Source organism: Sciurus carolinensis, chromosome 16 (assembly GCF_902686445.1).
Source record: "Sciurus carolinensis chromosome 16, mSciCar1.2, whole genome shotgun sequence".
Lineage (NCBI taxonomy): Eukaryota > Metazoa > Chordata > Mammalia > Rodentia > Sciuridae > Sciurus > Sciurus carolinensis.
This window is the reverse complement of record NC_062228.1, coordinates 30,353,196-30,373,547: the sequence shown is the minus strand read 5'-3', so window position 1 is coordinate 30,373,547 and position 20,352 is coordinate 30,353,196. Positions and strand designations below refer to the sequence as shown.

General features: G+C 34.4%; 1 protein-coding gene across 8 annotated transcripts in view; it reads left to right on the top strand.

Moving 5' to 3' along the window:
- Nucleotides 1-20,352, top strand: part of Chd9 (chromodomain helicase DNA binding protein 9) — a 237,933-nt gene that overhangs the window by 97,429 nt on the left and 120,152 nt on the right. For all 8 annotated transcript variants that reach the window (XM_047530062.1, XM_047530061.1, XM_047530063.1 and 5 more), the window contains one exon: nt 1,443-3,043. In XM_047530062.1, the coding sequence (XP_047386018.1) occupies nt 1,604-3,043 (1,440 nt within the window). In that variant the 5' untranslated portion in view covers nt 1,443-1,603. The remainder of the gene's footprint in view (nt 1-1,442; nt 3,044-20,352) is intronic.

Genomic DNA, 20,352 nt, shown 5'->3' with positions numbered 1-20,352 from the left:
GACCAATTTATTGCTTAACTTCTGTTTGTTTTCTTCTCAGTGTGAGTCTCAGTATTTGTACAGTTTAGTAAAAATAATAAGCAATATTTATATTCTAGATGATTCAACAGAATGGCATTGGGGATGGAATAATAAATACATCCAATTACAGGAAGGTGCTTGCTTTTGCTTCATAGATGTCTAAATCATTTGGCTATAAGGAAGGCTGATTTTCTATGGTAGATGAACAAGGCCATAGTAGAAATATGTGTGAATGTCTTTCAACATATCCCTCCACATATATCTGTGCTGTCTACTAATCAGATGGCTAACTTTGGTCTCCTTTTGGGCCAGTTTATAATCTCATGTAGTTGTTCTTCTTGATGCGGTTCTACATACACCTTATGAAATAATAGATTTATCTGTTCAAGATGTCCAGAGCAAAAGATGGCAATATACTTACTAATCTGAGAAGGTCTGATATCAGCTATCTTAACAAGACTTATTTTGAATTGTAACAAATATTTTTTTACATTGGTGAAAATTGCTGGGGAGTGATGACCATTTCATGCTATGGGAGAAAGTGCAATTAACTATTTCTAGGTTTACTTTACTTTCATCATAATAATATGACTGTATTCATCATAATATATGGACTTTAAAAAAAATTTATGGATCCGGGGCTGTAGCTCAGTGGCAGAGCACTTGCCTAGCATGCATGAGGCACTGGGTTCAATCCTTAGCATCACATAAAAATAAACAAAATAAAGGCATTCTGTCCATCTACAATTGCAACAGTTTTTTTAAAAAAAATTATGTCTTATTTTATGTTTCCAGTACTGGGGATTAAACCCAGGACCTGAACACGCTAGATAAGCACTCTACCACTTAGCTTCATCCCCGGGCCTATTGCTCTGTGTGTGTGTGTGCATGTGTGTGTGTGTGTGTGTAGGGGAGATCCTGGAGTTTGAACCTGGGAGCACATTATCACTGGGCTACATCCCCAGTACTTATTTTTAATTTTCAGATAGTCTCATTAAGTCGCAAGATTGTTGAGCTGCTGAGTGTGACTTCGAATTTGTGATCCTCCTGCTTCAGCCTCCCGAATCAATGAGATTACAGGCATGCACCACAGCACCTGGCTCACCACTATTGCTTTTACTGTATTTATTTATTTATTTTTGTGGTGCTGGGGATTGTGCATACGAAGCAGGCACTGTACCACATGAGCTATATCCCCAGCCCACCCCTATTGCTTTTAAATGCATATAGTTATGTCCACTCTCAGAAATTCCCCCACTCCTTATTGGGAATGTTAATGAGCAATTTGCAATGTATTATTCTACAAAAATACTGTACACTTAATGTTTTATACTTTTTAAGTCATATATAAGCTTTGTTTATGTAAAGTTAATGAATAATCATTATTAAATTTAATTTGTTTTTGTTCTTTTTTTCCCTAGGATTCTTACACTTGACATGTCATTATCTAGAGCAATAATGAACAATGGCCTATTTTGGATTAGTTGATGACCTTCGGTAATGATCTAATAATATCTACCACAGAGAAGCTGAATATACTTCATTTGGAGTGAACAGCCCAGATTGTTATTGACTTTTAAAGATGACAGATCCAATGATGGACTTTTTTGATGATGCCAATCTTTTTGGTGAGACCTTAGAAGGTTTATCAGATGATGCATTTGTACAACCAGGACCTGTTTCACTAGTTGACGAATTGAACTTGGGTGCAGAGTTTGAACCTTTGCATATAGACTCATTGAACCATGTTCATGGTACTCCAACACATCAGAAGATGACTGATTTTGAACAGTTAAATCAATTTGATTCAATGAAATTTCATCAAGTTAATCAGTCTTTTGGTAGCCCAGCTGAACATGTGTTATCACCACACTCTCAGTTTAATTGTTCACCTATCCATCCCCCAAACCAACCCAATGGTTTGTTTCCAGATGTGGCAGATGGCAGTCCAATGTGGGGTCATCAGACAGCTACTAACATTTCTAATCAAAATGGATCTCCTTTTCACCAACAAGGACATTCACATTCTATGCATCAAAATAAAAGCTTTGTGGCACACCATGACTTTGCCTTATTTCAGGCCAATGAACAACAAACACAGTGTACTTCACTACGCTCACAACAAAACAGAAATAATCTTACCCCAGGGCAAAATTCTCTTAACCATTCTATTAATGTTTCTGGTCCTCATAGAGTCAGTGTTAACCACCCACCACAAATTACTAATGCATCTACTTCACAACAGTCTCTTTCGATGCAATTTTCTCAAACGTCAAATCCTTCAGTACACTTCCTCAAGTGTAACAATCATCAAGAAGGAAATTTTAATGGACCCTCTCCAAATATGACTTCTTGTTCTGTCAGTAATTCTCAGCAGTTTTCTTCACATTATTCCTTTTCCAATAATCATATTTCACCAAACAGTCTCCTTCAATCCTCTGCAGTTCTTGCACCCAATCATGCAAATCAGACTCTATCTGATTTTTCTGGAAGTAATTCCTTTTCACCTCATAGGGGAATCAAGCAAGAATCTACTCAGCATATCCTAAACCCCAATGCATCATTGAATTCAAATAATTTTCAAATGTTGCATTCATCACATCCTCAGGGTAATTATAGCAATTCAAAATTATCTCCTGTGCATATGAACTTCCCAGATCCTGTTGACTCAGGAACTCAAATGGGCCATTTCAATGATCATGTAGAAACTAATGGCTTTTCATCTTTAGAAGACAATTTACTTCATCAAGTGGAATCTCAAACTGAGCCATTCACAGGACTTGACCCAGAGGACCTCCTTCAGGAGGGTCTGCTTCCGCAATTTGATGAGTCAACATTTGGACAAGATAATTCAAATCATGCTTTAGATCATGACCTTGATCGACACTTTACTTCACATATTGTAGCACGGCCTTCTGATATGGCTCAAACTCAGTTGCAATGTCAGGCTCGGAGTTGGCATTCATCCTTTTCTAATCATCAGCATTTACATGACAGAAATCGCCTGTGTTTACAGCGACAGGTATGTAGCTACTTTTATTTTTTATTTTTTTATATTTCAAATATTTTTTTGTTGTAGATGGACACAACATCTTTATATTATTTATTTTCTTATGTGGTGCTGATGATAGAATCCAGAGCATCACACATGCTAGGCAAGCACTTTACCACTGAGCCATAACCTCAGCCCTACTTTTATTTTTGATATTTGGAGTAGAGTGGGATTTTATTCATTGAGTTCATTTTATTTGTGGCCTATTCAAGATTTCTCAAACTCAGAATTCTATTGAATATGCATATTTTAACATAGGTTTATGTTGCCTTAAAAATCTTACTGAAAGTGATTCATTGATGTCCTCAAAGCAATAGACTAACTTTTATGCTGAGAAAATTGTGAGGTTTTGAAACCTCTTCTGTAACATTTAATTATTATTACCTTTAATGAAAGGTGATTTTACCAAAAATAAAACTTTTAAAACCATAATAAAATAAGAAACTGGGAATAAGATAATAGGACTGGGAAAATTTTATTGCAGATGTGATGGACATACTGTTAACATTCCTGTGAAAAGCTCATATAAATTGATTAGAGATCTTAAAATTGCAGTTGATAACTGGATAAAGCCCGTAGGTAGAAATTCATAAAACAGGAAATCAAATTAGTAAAACCTATAATTTTAATAATAAATTAATTCATTGTGGAATATGATTTAATTTTTATCAATTAGAAACAAATTTTTAGAATGTTAATACTTAATGCTGCAATTTTTTTTTTTTTTTTTTTTTTTTTTTTTTGGTGCTGGGGATCGAACCCAGGGCCTTGTGCTTGCAAGGCAAGCACTCTACCGACTGAGCTATCTCCCCAGCCCCCAATGCTGCAAATTTTGATGAAATTGGTACATTGCTTTGCCAATTAAAATAAATATTTTGGAAAGCAATTTGGTGGTATATTAGAATAATCCATACATTTCTAAAGTAATATACCCACAGATATTTATCTTACTGTTTTCCAAGAAACAACTGGAAACAGCATATCCATATATTAGATGGTCTATTGTAAGTATTAAAAAGTCTTCAAAAATTAACACTGAAAATGTTAATGATGAGAGGGAAACAATTCAAAATTACTATCACACTAAAGTGGTTCAGAGAATAGGCTTTGGTTCTAGACCACATATGTTCAAATCTTAGTTCCTCTTATTATTTGTATGACTTTGAGCTAATTGTCCAATTTCTATGTGTCTCTTTTTTCTTGTTTTTAAAATATGAAATAATAATAGAATCTAACTAGTAAGACTTTTGAAAGGATTAACAGTTATAATGTGTGAAAGTGCTGAGGACTGTGCCTCAATTACAGTTAAGTGCTTAATAAATGTTTTTATAATTACACTTATAGCAATTTGAAAATATGCACATGAAAAAATACGAGAAGAAAATGGGTAGTACAGTTGCACTTTTCTTTCACTTGTTTTCTACAATTTTTGTCATGTTAAGTGTATTACTTTTATAATTAAAAATGTACTTCATGTAATGTTTTACATTTTTATGAACTCTTGTTAAATTAGGGTTTTATAAAATGCTTTAATACCTTGTTTACCTTTGAGACTTTGTGGGCAACAATACATACCATGGTTCTTAATATTAGGATTTTGGGACAAGTTTCTCATTTTAAAAAATTAAAGTATTTGTAAAAAAAGAAAATCTTTGTTTTCCATAAGGTTTACTTTAGTTGTGTATTTCCTTTCTTTCTTTTTTGTACTCAGGATTGAACCCAGGGACTGAGTTACATTCCTAGCTCTTTTTATTTTTATTTTGAGACAGTCTCTCAATTAGGGCTCACAGTTGCATGGGGGTTACAAAGTTGATGAGGCTGGCCTTGAACTTGGAATTCTCCTGTCTTAGTCTCCCAAATCACTGGGATTACAGGCATGCGTCACCACACCCAGCTTAGTTGTATTTCAAAGAGTATTTTCCACACATTTTTTGAAATGTCTAGATGGATGTAAAGATACTTAAAAACTCATCTCCCTTCCTGTGACAAGTTGAGTCTTATGATTTTGCTCCCTCTACTGGAGGAGGATCAAGCATCTTAGTAAGAAGAATCCTGGGAAATATCTCCACAGATTGGATTGAATTTAGGTTCATCTATCCACTTTGTATGTAGATTTCTGACCAGTTTGATTTATCATTTTGTCCATTGAATAATTGAAGTTGTAGACCAAAAATTTGTTAACTTCTTAATTTTGTTTTTCTAAGACCTGTTTTCATTTTAATTCATCTTTGTGTGTGTGTGTGCATGTGTGTATGTGTTGTTTATCTTAATTCATGTATTTCATTCATCTATTTCTAAAGATGTTTTCCCAGCTTTAGAAAATAGTAAGGACTCATAGATTTGGAATGAAGGATAACATAAGTAACTAAAGTAGTTTCAATTGCTAGCATATAGACATGTCTAAGAGAAATTCTTTTCAGGCCTGTCATAAGCAACCTTTCATAAATCATGTATAGAATAATCTATACAAAAATTAATAGTCTAAAAATCTACTCACCTTTAGTTTTGGAGGTTATCTCGTTTTGCCAACTGCTGCTGCTACTGCTACTGCTGCTGCTTCTCTTAAATAAATCTCAAACTTATAATGTAGTCCATTTGGAATACTTTTTTGACTTACTTAACTTGTATTCTTAAGTTTTCTATTACTTATTAGTGTTAAAAGTAATGGGTTTTGTTGATTATGTGGGTAAAGAAGGGAAATGAAATGGTGGAGAAGGCTATTATGGTTATTATAGATTGCATGTCAAATTTTTATGTACAGAATTATAGAACATATAGCCTAAATATGTAGAATTCAAATTATTTATATGTAAATTTTATGACAAGTTCTAGCAGAACATATAAGCTTTTTGTTTATGTAATTTTTGACAGTTCTGGATGTTTATGGGTACTAACTTTATTTTTTTATTTTTCCAACTTTGGAAATGTGTAGTTCATTACTCAAAAAGCTTACATGTTATCTTAATAAGGTGTTCTTATCAGGTTCTATAGAAAATTTTTTCTGAAGTTTATTTTCAGGTTTCTTTATTTCTCTTGCAATAATTTTATGTCACACTAAATTAGCATTACTACATATAGAAGTTTGGAGATTTAAAAATAATAGTTATAATTTTTAGTTTATCAAAACAATTGAGTCATTTTGTTATAGTCTAGTTAAGGTATTGTAGATTTTAATCTACTGATCGAAAAATCACTGATGCCACTCTTCAGAATTCTAGAAAACTGCATTGCAAATGTTGGATGTTCAGTGTATATTTCTAAACCTTGACTTTTCCTACTCCTCAAGTTCAGTAGAGGGATTGTAGATAAAATTTCTATATTTTAGAATACCTGACATCTGTGTCAATTGTTAATAATAGTGAGTGTGACTGAGATCACTTTTCTAGAGTTTGGCTTTAGAATTTTACCACTTAAAATTTTGCCTCTAGAATATTACCACTTAAAAAATAGAAGAGAGAAGGAGCCCAAATGCTTGAGAGAAAAGACTTGAGGATGAGGTGGGTTAGAAGCTATCACAAGTGCTTTTCTGAATGTTAGTATGTACCAACTGTAGCATAGAGAAAATACTAGCTTATGTCAACTGTAATTTTTGGAGCAATGGAATTTTGAGAGAATAACACTAAACTTTTCGTTGTTCTTTTATAATGTATTTTCTGCTGTTTCATAACACACTCTTTAGTTTTTGTCTTATTTGTGAAGTGGAAACAATGTATGGAGCACTGTCAATGTTTGAAAATTAAGTTTAGTATAAAAGTTCTGTAGGAGTGACATATGGGATGACTAACAAAAGAAGAAATAGAATTTTAGGATGTGTTTATATTTAATGCTTTGTTTCCTTTTGTATTATGATGAACTTCTTACTTTAATACCTTGAATTTTTTTTCCTGAAGGTAGAGATACTTATTACTTACAAATTTTAATTAATTAATTTGTGTGTGTGATTTTTTTTTTTTTTTTTTTTTTTTTGGTACTGGGGATTGAACTCAGGGGCACTCAACCACTGAGCCACATCCCCAGCTTTATTTTGTGTTTTATTTAGAGACAGGGTCTTGTATTTTGTTTAGAGCCTTGCTAAGTTGCTGAGGCTGGCTTTGAACTCGAGACCTTCTTGCCTCAGCCTCCAAAGCCACTGGGATCATAGGTGTGTGCCATCACACCTATTAATTTTATTATTCTTATTTTTCAGTAGTAGGGATTGATCTCAGGGGTGCTTTACCACTGAGCTACATCCCCTACCTTTTAAACTTTTATTTTAAGAAAGGATCTCTGTAAGTTGCTCAGGCTAATCTTGAACTTGAGCTCCTTCTGCCTCAGCCTCCTAAATCACTGGGATTACAGGTGTGCATCACCATCGATATTACTTATTAGCTTTTCAAAAACAACTTAAAGATAGGCTTATATAGCCCATGTAAGGCATATTTTTAAGATACTGATTTTTTTTAACATGTAATGTTACCAAAACATATCTGCTGCTGACATTTTAAGAATACAGTGAGATCTGTTGTGTCTCTTCTTGTCCCTTATTTCCATGGTTTTGCATTTTTAAGAAACCAAATTTGGAACATAGATTTTATACTTCTTTTTGACAGACTATTGCCTTTTAACCCTCTAGTCAATATGTCACATACATTTTTCATGCTGGTAAAGATTTTTCTGAAAATGATTTTGAATGACTGAATAGTTTGCCATTTTAAGGTCATTAGATTACAGTATAAAAGTAAGGTTATTACTGAGATGTGGGAAAATCTGAATTAAGGTTATTAAAATATCTTCATATTTTTCTTGCATATATTATCATAATAGTTGAATTTAAATAAGTGCATATTAATAATGAATTACAGTGTCTAACAGATACAGCATTTACTTTGTGCCAAGTACTGCTCTAAATTTTTTTTTTTGGTACCAGGTATTGAACTCAGTGGTCCTTAAACAGTGAACCACATCCCCAGCCCTTTTTTATATTTTATAATTTTTTTTTTTTTTTTTTTTTTTTTTTTTTTGTGGTGCTGGGGATCAAACCCAGGGCCCTATGCTTGTAAGGTAAGCACTCTGCCCACGGCGCTATCTCCCCAACCCTCCTTTTTTATATTTTAGAGACAGGGTCTCACTGAGTTTCTTTAGGACCTTGATAAGTTGCTCAGGTTGGCTTTGAGATCTCGTGTTGTTATGTTTTTTTGGCAGTGCTGGGGATCAAACCCAGGGCCTCATGCTTGCAAGGCATGCACTCTACCAACTGAGCTATCTCCCTAGCCCCCTGGCTTTGAGATCTCGATCCTACTGCCTCAGCTTCCCAAGCTGTTGGGATTACAGACAGGTGCCACTGCACCTGACTGCTATAAATATTTAACATATATTAATACATTGATCTATCACAACAGTCCTTTCAATGTATTTTACTACATTTTATGTATAAAAATGATGTACTAAATATTTCTTCCTCCTTTCACCATTCAAAAACCTACTTTACTAATAAAGCAAAAACTTGTTTTAGAATCTTTAAATGGAGAAGACTTTCGTCTGGTATTTCCTGGCTATATTGATAATTGTTTATTCATTAGCAGGGGAAAAACAACCCTAAAATAAAATAAAACAAACAAACAAAATCTAAAATAAAATCTATATTGTTTCCAAAAGTGCTCTGATTTTTTTTTTTATAGATTTTGTATAAGATGATAACAACAAATGCCCTAAAGGTAAAACACAATATCTTCAAATGTTTGAAGGTCAGAATGTTTAGAGGTCAGAAAGTGTAAGTCAGTTTATGTCAGATCATTTGGTTTAAGGAAGAAGCTTGAAATAAACCTCTTGCTGAACACAGGGAGATGAAATAGCTCAAATGTGTCATAGAAAGAATTTTTATAGTGGGTGGTAAAGACTAAATTGGTGGATTATTCCAATTCTTAAGGAATTGTAATGGTTGTAATTTTAGGTTTCATTATAGTATATATCATTTATATTACCTATTTTGCTTCTGAGTAACAATTACAAACGATGAAGAAACATGACAGGTCCGCTGACATCCAACAGTGTCAGGGAATTATTGATTATAGATAAGTAAATTTTCTAGATAGTTAAAATATATTCTGGACTGGGGTTGTAGCTCAGCGGTAGAGCACTTGCCTAGCACTCATGAGGCACTGGGTCGATCGCAGCACCACATAAAATATTAAATGAACAAAATAAAGGTACTGTGTCCATCTACAACTAAAAATATATATATTTTTTAATTAAAAACTAATGTAATGTGGGGGCTGGGGCTGTAACTCAGTGACAGAGCACTTCGCCTAGCATATGTGAGGCACTGGGTTGGATCCTTAGCACCACATAAAAATAAAACGTAAAATAAAAGCATTCCTGTCCATCTCAACTACAACAAACAAACAAACAAACAAAAAAAAAAAAAAACTGTGGGTGTGGTGGTGCACACCTGTAATCCCATTGACTTGGGAGGCTGAGGGCAGGAGGATCACACATTCTAAGGCCAGCCTCAATTTATGGACACCCTGTTTCAAACTTAAAAAAAGGACTGGGGATGTGGTTCAGAGGTTAAGAATCCCTGGGTTCAATCCCCAGTACCAATAAAGAAAGAAAAAAAAGAGCAAAAAAAATTAAGGCTTTAATTATATCATCTCTCTCCTTTGTGGTAGTGATAGAATGCTATGTGAGCAAAAATGAAGAAAAATCTTAGATTTTTTTAAAATAGGAAGGTCTTATGTGTTCACATTTTTTGTTAGTATTAAACCTCCAGGAATTACCGTCCCTTAAATTCAACTCTTAATGGGACCCATTAGATATTGCAAAAATCATCTTAAGCCGAAATGTAACTAATTTTTATAAATTATTATGAAAAGAGGGGAAGACATAAAAAACTAAAGATTTTTCTACTTTGCTTATAACCATTAAATTAAGAGGACCTCAAACTCTTTGCTAATATTTTTTCAGTAGTAATTTTCCTAAGTCAGAAAAGTAGAAAATATATGCTTGATTTCTGAAAAATTTCACTCCACTGTACCCCAGACAAAAAGAGGAAATAACCTAAGTAATATTTGAAGTGCTACCTTAAATCATTTTTTTGTTTTTTTTTTTTTCCTCATTACTGGGAATTGAATGCAGGGGTAGTCTACCACCAACTCTCAACCCTATTTATTTTTTGAGACTGTCTCTCTGTTGTTGAGACTGGATCTTGAACTTTTCTTTCTCCTTCCTTAGCCTTCTGAGTCTGAGATTATAGGTGTGCTCCACCTTGCTTGTTTAAAATTAAAATTTCATAACTCTTCTCTGTTTACCAGAATATATTTATAGCTATAAATGGTATTTGGCATGATATTGCTTATAAAATGTTTCAAAGTTCTTAGTTGACTTACTCATCCAAAGCACAAAATACAAATTCTATCTAGGAATTTTAAAATTTGTTTTTATTAGTTATGTATGACAGTAGAATGTACTTTGTCATATTATACATATATGGAGCATAACTTCTCTTTCTTCTGGTTGTACATGATATGGAATTATAGTGGTCATGTAATCATATATATGCACATAAGAAAGTAATGTCCAATTCATTCTACTATCTTTCCTTTTCGTATTCCCCTTCCCTTCCCATCATTCCCTTTGTCTAATTCAAAGTTCTTCTAGTCCTCCCCCCCCACACACACACACCTTATTGTGAGTTAGCATCAGAGGAACATTTGACCATTTTGTTGTGGGTGATGGTGGCTTATTTTGCTTAGCATGATGTTCTCCAGTTCTATCCATTTACTGACAAATGCCATCATTTCATTTCTCTTTATGGCTAAGTAGTATTCCATTATATGTATACACACACACACACACGCACACACACACACACACACACACACATATATACACATTGTATATACATTTGTATATACATACAATATGTGTATGTGTATATATATGTGTGTGTGTGTGTGTGTGTGTGTGTATCACATTTTCTTTATCCATCCATCTGTTGAAGGACACCTAGGCTGGTTCCGTAGTTTTAGATATTGTGAGTTGAGCTGCTATAAATATTGATGCGGCTGTGTCACTGTAGTATGCTGATTTTATGTTCTTTGGGCATAGACTGAGGAGTGGGATAACTGGGTCAAATGGTGATTTCATTCCAAGTTTTCTGAGGAATCTCCATATTGCTTTCCAGAGTGGCTGTACCAATTTGCAATCCCACCAGCAATGTATGAGTGTACCTTATCCCGCCCCCTGCAGCCCCCACGCCCCCCTGCATCCTTGCCAACACTTATTATTTGCTGTGTTGGGATCAAGCATGTGCTAGGCAATCACTCTACCACTGGGCCAAAACCCCAGTCCTGTACTTAATTTCTAAAGAAGAGGAAATGCTTTGATTTTAATGAATGAGTAATACTAAGATTTGGGAAGTTACATGGGTACCATCTATAAGGCCTTGAATGCCAGGCTAAGGCTAAGGGAAGACTTGGGCAGGGAAAACCCACGATAAAAACCATACCAGATTAACTTGGGGATTTTGGTGGTGTTGTCATTGTTTTGTGGTGGTAGTGGGGATTTAAGCCAGGGCTTTTTAAATGCTAGACAAGCACTCTACACTCCCAAGCTTAACTTGGTTTTGAAATAGAACAAAGTAGAAGTAGTATGACTGCACTAGGTAGAGAGGTACATCTATAGACAGTTGAAAATTTTTTAAATAGAATGCAGAAGATATGTATTTTGGATATATCTAGTATAAAGTGGTAAATAGTGGCTGAAGCTATGAGGCAGAGTAATAGAGACAAAAAATGTACAGTGAGAAAATGAGAGTTTGGGAAGAATCTTTGGAAGAAAGAACAATAATGGAATTAAAGAATAGTTCTGATACTATATTGTCACCTAATCTGTAGGAAGATTCCAGAAAAAGTGATGGAACCACAGTGTGAAAAATTAAAAATTTGAAGAGAATAAAAACAGATAGGAAATTGTTGAGTAGCTATGAAAAGTAATTGGTGACCTTGAAATACAGAATTTTTTTTTTCCTTTTGGTAGATTACAGAAGAACAGGAATGAAATCAAAAGAAATTTACAAGTGGTAAGATAATCAGGATATCAGCTGTAATGTACTCTTTTGAGATGTCTGATTATGGAAGGAAAAAGAGTAGTATTTGTGATTATTTAAAAGTGAGAGAAGTGTAAGTCAGTATCTTAAATGTCAATATTCTAAAACTTTCAAGATTGTGATATATACATATATATTAATACAAATAATGTTAGCATTGAAGGTTTCTGACTATTTTGGCAAACTTAGGTGTATTTATTGAAGAAATTAATTTTGTTTTTGAAGCTGACTTATCATATAATTGAATAAGTTGTGACTTTAAATTTGACCTAAAAATTAATGTAGAAATGCCTTTATGGGTGAAGTTGACTTTTGTTTTTATTTAGTTTTTGTTTCTTTGCAGTTCTGGAGACTGAAGCCAGGGACACTCTACCACTGAGCAAATTCTCAACCTTTTTAATTTTAAGTTTTTAAATTTTGAGACAGGGTTTCACTAAGTTGTTGGGATTGGCCTTGAATTTACTATAAATTCTCCTGCCTCAGCCTCTTGAGTTGTTTGGGATTACAGGTGTGTGCTACTGTTACCTGGCTCCTAGGCTTTTTAATTAGCACAGGAGTTGCTTCGTATTTACATGGTTTAAATAAGAACATACTAGAGAAAAAAAAATATATATATATGCACACACATATATATACACACACACACACACTATATATATATATATATATATATATATATATACACACATATGTGTATCTTGTAAATTACCATAAATATTTTGTAAGGGTATTAGTTTAAATTCATTTAAATTTTGTGATCCTCATGTAAACAATGAGAATAAAATCAATTTACTTGCATTGAATTTGTTATTCTGTTTTCATTTTGTTTTTTGTAGTACCGGGTATTGAAGCCAGGGGCACTTTACCACTGAGTTACACATCTCCAGACTTTTTTATTTATTTTTGTGGTACTGGGGATTGAACCCCCAATGGTGCTACATCGCCAGCCCAATTTATTTTTTGAGACAGGGTCTTGAGAAATTGTTGAAACTGGCCTTAAACTTGCAGTTCTCCTGCTTTAGCCTCCTGAGTCGCTGAGATTATTGGTATATGCCACCACACCTGGCTATATTTTTTATTTTGAGTCAGAGTTTTGCTAAATTGAGCAGACTGGTCTAGAACAGTGATCTACATGTGATCCTCCTACCTTAGCCTCCTGAGTAGCTAGAATTACAGTTGTGCACTACTGTGCCTGGCTTTATTATTTTTTTAGATAATGATTCTATCTTAATGTAATTCATATTCTGTATTACTTACCCACTTAGAGTATACTATTCAGTGGTTTTCAGTATATTTGTAGAGTTGTGCATCTATCCCTAAGATCAGTTGTAAAACATTCCTATCACTTCCAAAAGAAACCCCAAATACATTAATAGTCTCTCTCCATTAACTCCTATCACCCAAAGTCCTAAGCACCAGTCTATCTTCTGTCTATGGGTTTTCTGATTCTGCATAAATAAATGGAAGCATACAACACGTAATCTTTTAAGATGAGCTTCTTTCAGTTAGCATAGATTATGTTGTAACATGTAACAGAACTTCTTTTTTTATTGTTAGTCATATGCCATTTTGTACGTATATTCATTAGGTTTACCTATTCTGCTTTCTGATTATTGTGAATAAGATTCGTGTACAAGCTTTCATTTTTCTTGGGTATATACCTAGGAATGAAATTGCAGGGTCAGGTAATACTCTTGAGCAACTTTCACATTGCTTTTCAGAGCAGATGGGCCATTTTACATTTCCACTAGTGCATGAAGGTTCTAGTTTTTCCATGTTTGCCAGTACTTGTTCATATCTTTATTTTTTTATTATAGCCGTCTTAGGGGATGTGAAGTAATATCTCATTGTGGTTTGATTTGCATTTCCCTGATTTCTTGGGTTCATTGACCATTTGTACATCTTTTGGAGAAATGCCTATCCAGATCTTTTACCAATTTTTACATTGGGTTCTTTTTATTATTGAGTTAAATAGATTATATAATCTAAATACCTGTTTCTTAACAGATATTTTTTTTGTAAATAGTTTCCTTAGGACTTTTTTTAATAGAAAAGATTGTGTCTTCTGCATGTACTTATCCTTTTTAAAAAAATATTTTATTAGTTGTTGATGAACTTTTATTTATTTATTTGCATGTGGTGCTGAGAATTGAACCCAGTGCCTCTCACATACTAGGCAAGCGCTCGCTCTACCAGTGGGTCACAGCCCCAGCCCATCTGCATGTACTTTTTGATTTGTAATCTGATGCTTTTAAATTTCTTTTTCTAATTGCCCTGGCTAGAATTGCTGGCAAAATGTTGAACAGAGTTGACAAGAGCAGATACCCTTGTGTGGTTTGTAATTTAAGGAAAAACATTTGGTCTTTCACCATTAAATATGATACTAATTGGGGCTGGGAATGTAGGTCAGTTGGTAGAATGCTTGCCTTACAAGCACAAGGCCCTGGATTCAATCCCCAGCACCACCACAAAAAAAAAAAAAAAAAAAAAAAAAAAAGATGTTAATTGTTAATCTTAATAGATGTTCTGTTTAGCAGGTTGTGGATGTTTCCTTATTCTAATATTTTGAGTATTTTTGTGATGATGTGATATTACTTGTCAAACACTTTTTCTTCATCACTTGATATGACATGAGGTTTTATTATTCTATTGATAAGTTATATTACATCGCCTTTTAGATATTAAATTAGCCCTGCATTTCTACAATATGTCCAACTTAATTAGACATAGTGGTACACGCCTTTAAATTCCAAATACTGGGTTATGGGTATGGGACTGAGGCAGGAGAACCAGAAATTTGAGGCCACCCTGCGTAACTCAAAATAAAAAGGACTGTAAAATTAGCTCATTAGTAGAGTGCCACTGAGTTCTACCCTGAGTAGGGTGGGTGAGGAAGAATCCCACTTCCTTATCATTTCTACTTTTCTTTTTTCAATTTTAAATGCAGTTTTATTTAAAACATTGCATTTGCACTTAGAGTACAGTGCTTATAATATGCAATGTTATTTCCCTTTCCTGTGCTCATGTTTTTATATTCATGTATTGAGAATGTCCAGTAATTTACTAAGGCAAGTCAACTTTAAAATTGCCACAGAATTTGCTACAAATTTGGACTCTTCTATATTTTACTGTGTGGATCAGTGCTACATTATTAATACTTGTGATGGCTTTTTCATCATCTTAAATGGTGGGACCCAGAGGAAGCACCACCAAAGGACAGAACTCCCCCACAAGGGAAGTCCCCAGTATTACTCCTGACTTGCCTCCTGCACTCTGGTATAGCTTGGTAATGATGGGGTTGCAGATTTTTTCCAACTCTTTCTGTTGATGCTCAAATTCTTCCTTCTCTGTAATCTGATCCTTACAGTTGATTATTTTATTACTTTTATCAAGAATCTTGTTTGTCCATCATTTATCTTGCCTTTTAGTCTATAATTTTAATTCATTATTTGTACCAGTCTTTGTTGTTGTTGTTGTGTTCTTTGGTTCTGGTTGATTGCACTAAATGGAGCAATGCAAGAAATAGCAAAATATTTTTACATTCTTTTGTCAGTAGTTTGTTCATTTATAGGCCAATTTTTTCCATGTCTTACAGGATGATAGGAGATAAATACATTTTTCTTTAAATAAGTTCAAAAAGTAGATTAAAAGTTAATGTTGACAAGTATATCATGACTTATATTCAGTTTTTTTTGTTGTTGTCGTTTTGTTTTTTGTTTTTGTGGTGCTGGGTATTAGATCCAGGGCCTCTTGCATGCCAGGCAGCTGCTGTGGCACTAAGCCACATTCCCAGCCCATAAGTTAAGTGTTTTTATATTTGTATTTTGTATATGTACTAGAGTGGGGTACACCTTAATGTTAAATTTATTATTACTTCAACCCGTTATCTTAAGTACTCCTGTGTACTATAAAAGTACTGTATTGAACTATAATTTCTCCCCTTCCTTACCTCCCAAATTAAAACAAATTACAACAGAACCAACAAACTTCTATTCACACTGGTCCCCAAACTCATTCTTAAGGCCTTACCCCAGTGAAGGATAGATAATTGATTAAGTTCCCTCTAAATTTTGTACTAGTTTACAATATGGCTTTCCCTGTGGGAGATAAAGGTGGGTGGAACAAACCAAACTTTTTTCTCAACTTTCTAAACCACTATACCTTAAAAGAAAAAAATGATTTAAATAGTCCAGAAGAGTTGGTTTGTTTACACCGAGAATCCAAGGTTGTTCCTCATTTTGCCCTGTTGATTCTATTCACTCATTTTCTGCTAGATCTCATCTGCTGGGATTCGTAGAGTAAGTTTTTAATACATTAAATTTTATTGTGATGTTCCAAGTAGGGGAAATACAAGGCAGCATCTCAGAATCTTTTATGAATGTGAATATTTTAACATCTCATGCTATCTTAAAATATGATTTGTGAAACATTAACTTATTCCTTGAGAACATAGTTCCAAGTCTTCCTTGTTTTCTTTGGTTCATGTTGATTTTTTTTTCCTCCCCTGCCTGATAGTTGATCATTTATTGTTTGTTTTTTTTTTTCCTCATATACTCAGTGCCTTATATGCATTTATCTCTATAATAAAAATATCAACTTTTTTGTGGCCAGCATTCCGTTTCATATTTCTCGCCTGTACTTAGAGGATATTGTTATACCTCTATGTAGTAAGTTCTCTCTCTCTTTTTTTTTTTTTTGCAATGGTGGTTGAAGCTGGGAACTCTTTACCACTGAGCCTTTTTATTTTTGATTTTAAGAGACTGGCCTTAAACTTGCAATCTTCGGGCATCAGACTCCCAAGCCATGGGGATTACAGGCATGTAAAACTACCACTGTTGCCTACCTGTAGTGTGTTCTTAGCTAGTATTTTCTAAATTGAGTGTCTGCATTAGCAATAAACTAGCATAAATTATAGAATTTACATAATATAATCTAATCTTAGTTTAGAAAAATAAAGTAATAAGAAATTATTTAAGTAGTCAGTGCAAAATTAATTACTATATCTACTCACCCCTTACCCCAGGTATTCACTATGCAATAGTTTTGCCTATTTTAGATTCCATATAAATGAAATGGGTTTATGTATTTTTTAATATCTGTCTGTTTTCATTGGGTTATTGGGTTTTTTGTTTGTTTTGTACTGGGGATCAAACCCTTGGCTTTGCACAGACTAGGCAAGCACTTTATCCCTAAGCTACATGCCCTGCCCTTGTAATAAAAAAGTCAGTCATACATAGAGAAGGTCAATGTCTCTAACATGACAAAGACTAAAAGAACTATATGTGTCTGCATATATGTGTGTTTTTATGGTGTGTTAAGAAGGAAGGAGAGTTGGAATAGGAATTGGGAAAGTCAGATGTAACCTATTAGCCAATTTTGTTTGATAAGGGAGTCCAGCTGTGTCTAACATTGACTCTAGAAAGAAGATGAGTAAGAAAATAGCATCTAGAAATTTAGAGGCCTAATTTTTTTGGTGGAGGATGCTTAACCACTGAGCCACATCCTCAGCCCTTTTTATATTTTATTTTTTATGTTTTAAATTTTGAGACAGGATTTTTTCACTAAGTTGCCTAGGGCCTTGCTGGGTTGCTGAGACTGGTCTCAAATTGCAATCCTCTTGCCTCTGTTTCCCAAGTCAGTGAAATTGCAAGCGTGCACCACCAAAAGTGGTGCTTTTTTTTTTTTTTTTTTTTTTTTTTTTTTTTTTTTTTTTTTAAGTCTCTTTTTGTTGTAGATGAACACTGTACCTTTATATTATTAATTATTTTCTTATGCGGTGCTGAGGATTGAACCCAGGGCCTCACACATGCTAGGCAAGTTCTCCACCACTGAGCCACAACCCCAGCCCCAAGATTTTAGCTTTTTTAGAATGAGAATCAAGGTCTAAAGAACATTAATTTGGTAGAGGGTGGTTTTTGAAGTAGAACTTAAATCTTTAAAATTGTCATTTTTGTTTATAGTTCTATGACTTTAGAAAAATATACACAATTTTGTAAGCATACCACAATCGAAATATATAGTATTGTCATCCCCCAAATTCCATAGTGCCCCTCATAGTCAACTTTTTACCTAACCCCAGAACCTGACTACCAATGAGCAATGTTTCTTGTTACGTTTTTACTTTTGAGAATATTGTATAAGTGGAATCATGAAGTATGTTGCCTCATGAGTTTGGCTTCTTCCTCTTAAGTATATTGCATTTTTTGTTACATGTAGTTTTTTTATTTCCTGTTACTGAGTAGTATTCCATTATATGAAGTTAACACAGACCGTTTATTCATTAGTTAAAGGATAGTTAGATTATTTTCTGATTTTGACAAATATGAATAAATTCCCTATGAACACTTGTGTGCAAATTTTTTTAATCAAATGAAATCAGACATTTCATTTCTTTATGGAAAATATTTAAGAGTAGGATTGCTGGGGATCATTTGTTTAAGTGTATGTTTAACTGTAATAAAACACCACCAAAACTGGTGCACCATTGTGCATTCCTGCTAGTAGTGTGTGAGTTTCATTTGCTCTTTATCCTCTCTAGCCATTAATAGTTATTTATTTATTTATTTATTTTGGTACTGATGGAGTGAAACCAGGGGTGCTTTACCACTGAGCTATGTCTCCAGCCCTTTTTATTTTTTATTTTGAGAAAGGGCCTCATTAAATTGCTGAGGCTGACCTCAAATTTACATTCCTCCTCACTCAGCATCCTGAGTTGCTGGGATTACAGACATGCCTCCAAGCCTAACTTATTTTCCTTTAATTATTCATTCATCCATTTGTTAGTTTGTTTTTATGGTACTGAGAACTGAACTCCCTTAAGGGCATTCTACCACTGAGCTACTTTCCCAGTCCTTTTCACTTTATTTTGAGGTAGGATCTCCAAGACTGGCCTCAAACTTGCAATTCTCCTGGTTCAGCCTCAGAAGTAGGTGGGATTTATAGGCATAAGCCACCATGCCTGGTGAATTTTTAACCACCATAAACATATTCATTTTCTAATGCTATATAGAAACAAATTATGACATGTTTAATTTAGTGGACTGAAACAGTACACATTTATTATCTCATTGTTTCCTTGGCCCAAGTGTCTGGGCACAAGTTAACTAGGTCTCTTCTCAGGCTCTCACAAGACTTTTGTGCCACGGTATCAACTGGGACTGCATTTCATCTGAAGCCTAGGGTCCTCTTTTCAGCTCATGGAATTGTTGACAAAATTCATTTCCTTGCAGCTGTGGAACTTAGAGCAGTTTGTTTTTTAAAAAGCCAACAGAAGGGGCTGGGGTTGTGGCTCAGTGGTGGAACGCTTGCCTAGCACACGTGAGGCACTGGGTTCAAGCCTTAGCACCACATGAAAATGAACAAATTAAAATAAAGGCATGCTGTCTACCTACAACTACAAAAAAATAATAAAAAGCCAACAGGAGAGTGTCTTTGAGATCTGAAAAGGCCACTCACGTGCATGTTCTCCCTCTTTTAAGCACTTTTTATTCTGAGGTAATTGCAAATTTGTATGCAGTTGTAAAAAATGACACAGTGGTCAGGTGCAGTGGTGCACACCTGTAATCCCAGTGGTTTAGGAGGCTTAGGCAGGAGGATTGAGTTGAAAGCCAGCCTCAGCAATTTAGTGAGGCCCTAAGTAACTCAGTGAGACCCTGTCTCTAAATATAAAGTATAATAAAAAGGCTGGCGATGTGACTCAGTAGTTAAGTACCCCTGAGTTCAATCCCTGGTACCAAAAAGAAATGATACAATGAAATCCAGTGTACCTTTGACTCATTTTCCCTCAATGGTAGCATCTTGTAAAGCTGTAACATCGTATTGCAACAAGTAAATTGAGTTGATAAACTCCTTATTTCATTTAGATTTCCCTGTTTTACATGCACTCATTTTTATGTATCTGTATTTATTTTTATGACCCATTTCTGTGTATGTGTGTGTGTGTGTGTGTGCGCGTGCGCATACACTCTAAGGATCAAACCCAACGCCTTACATATTTCTATACCATTTTATCACATTGAAGGTTCTTCATAGTCAAGATGCAGGGGTGCTTACCCACTGAGCCACATCCCCAGCTCTTTTTAGTTTTTATTTTGAGACAGGGTCTCAGTTGCTTAGGGCCTTGCTAAGTTGCTGAGGCTGATTTTGAACTTTGGATCCTTCTGCCTCAGCCTCCAGAGCTGCTGAGATTATAGGT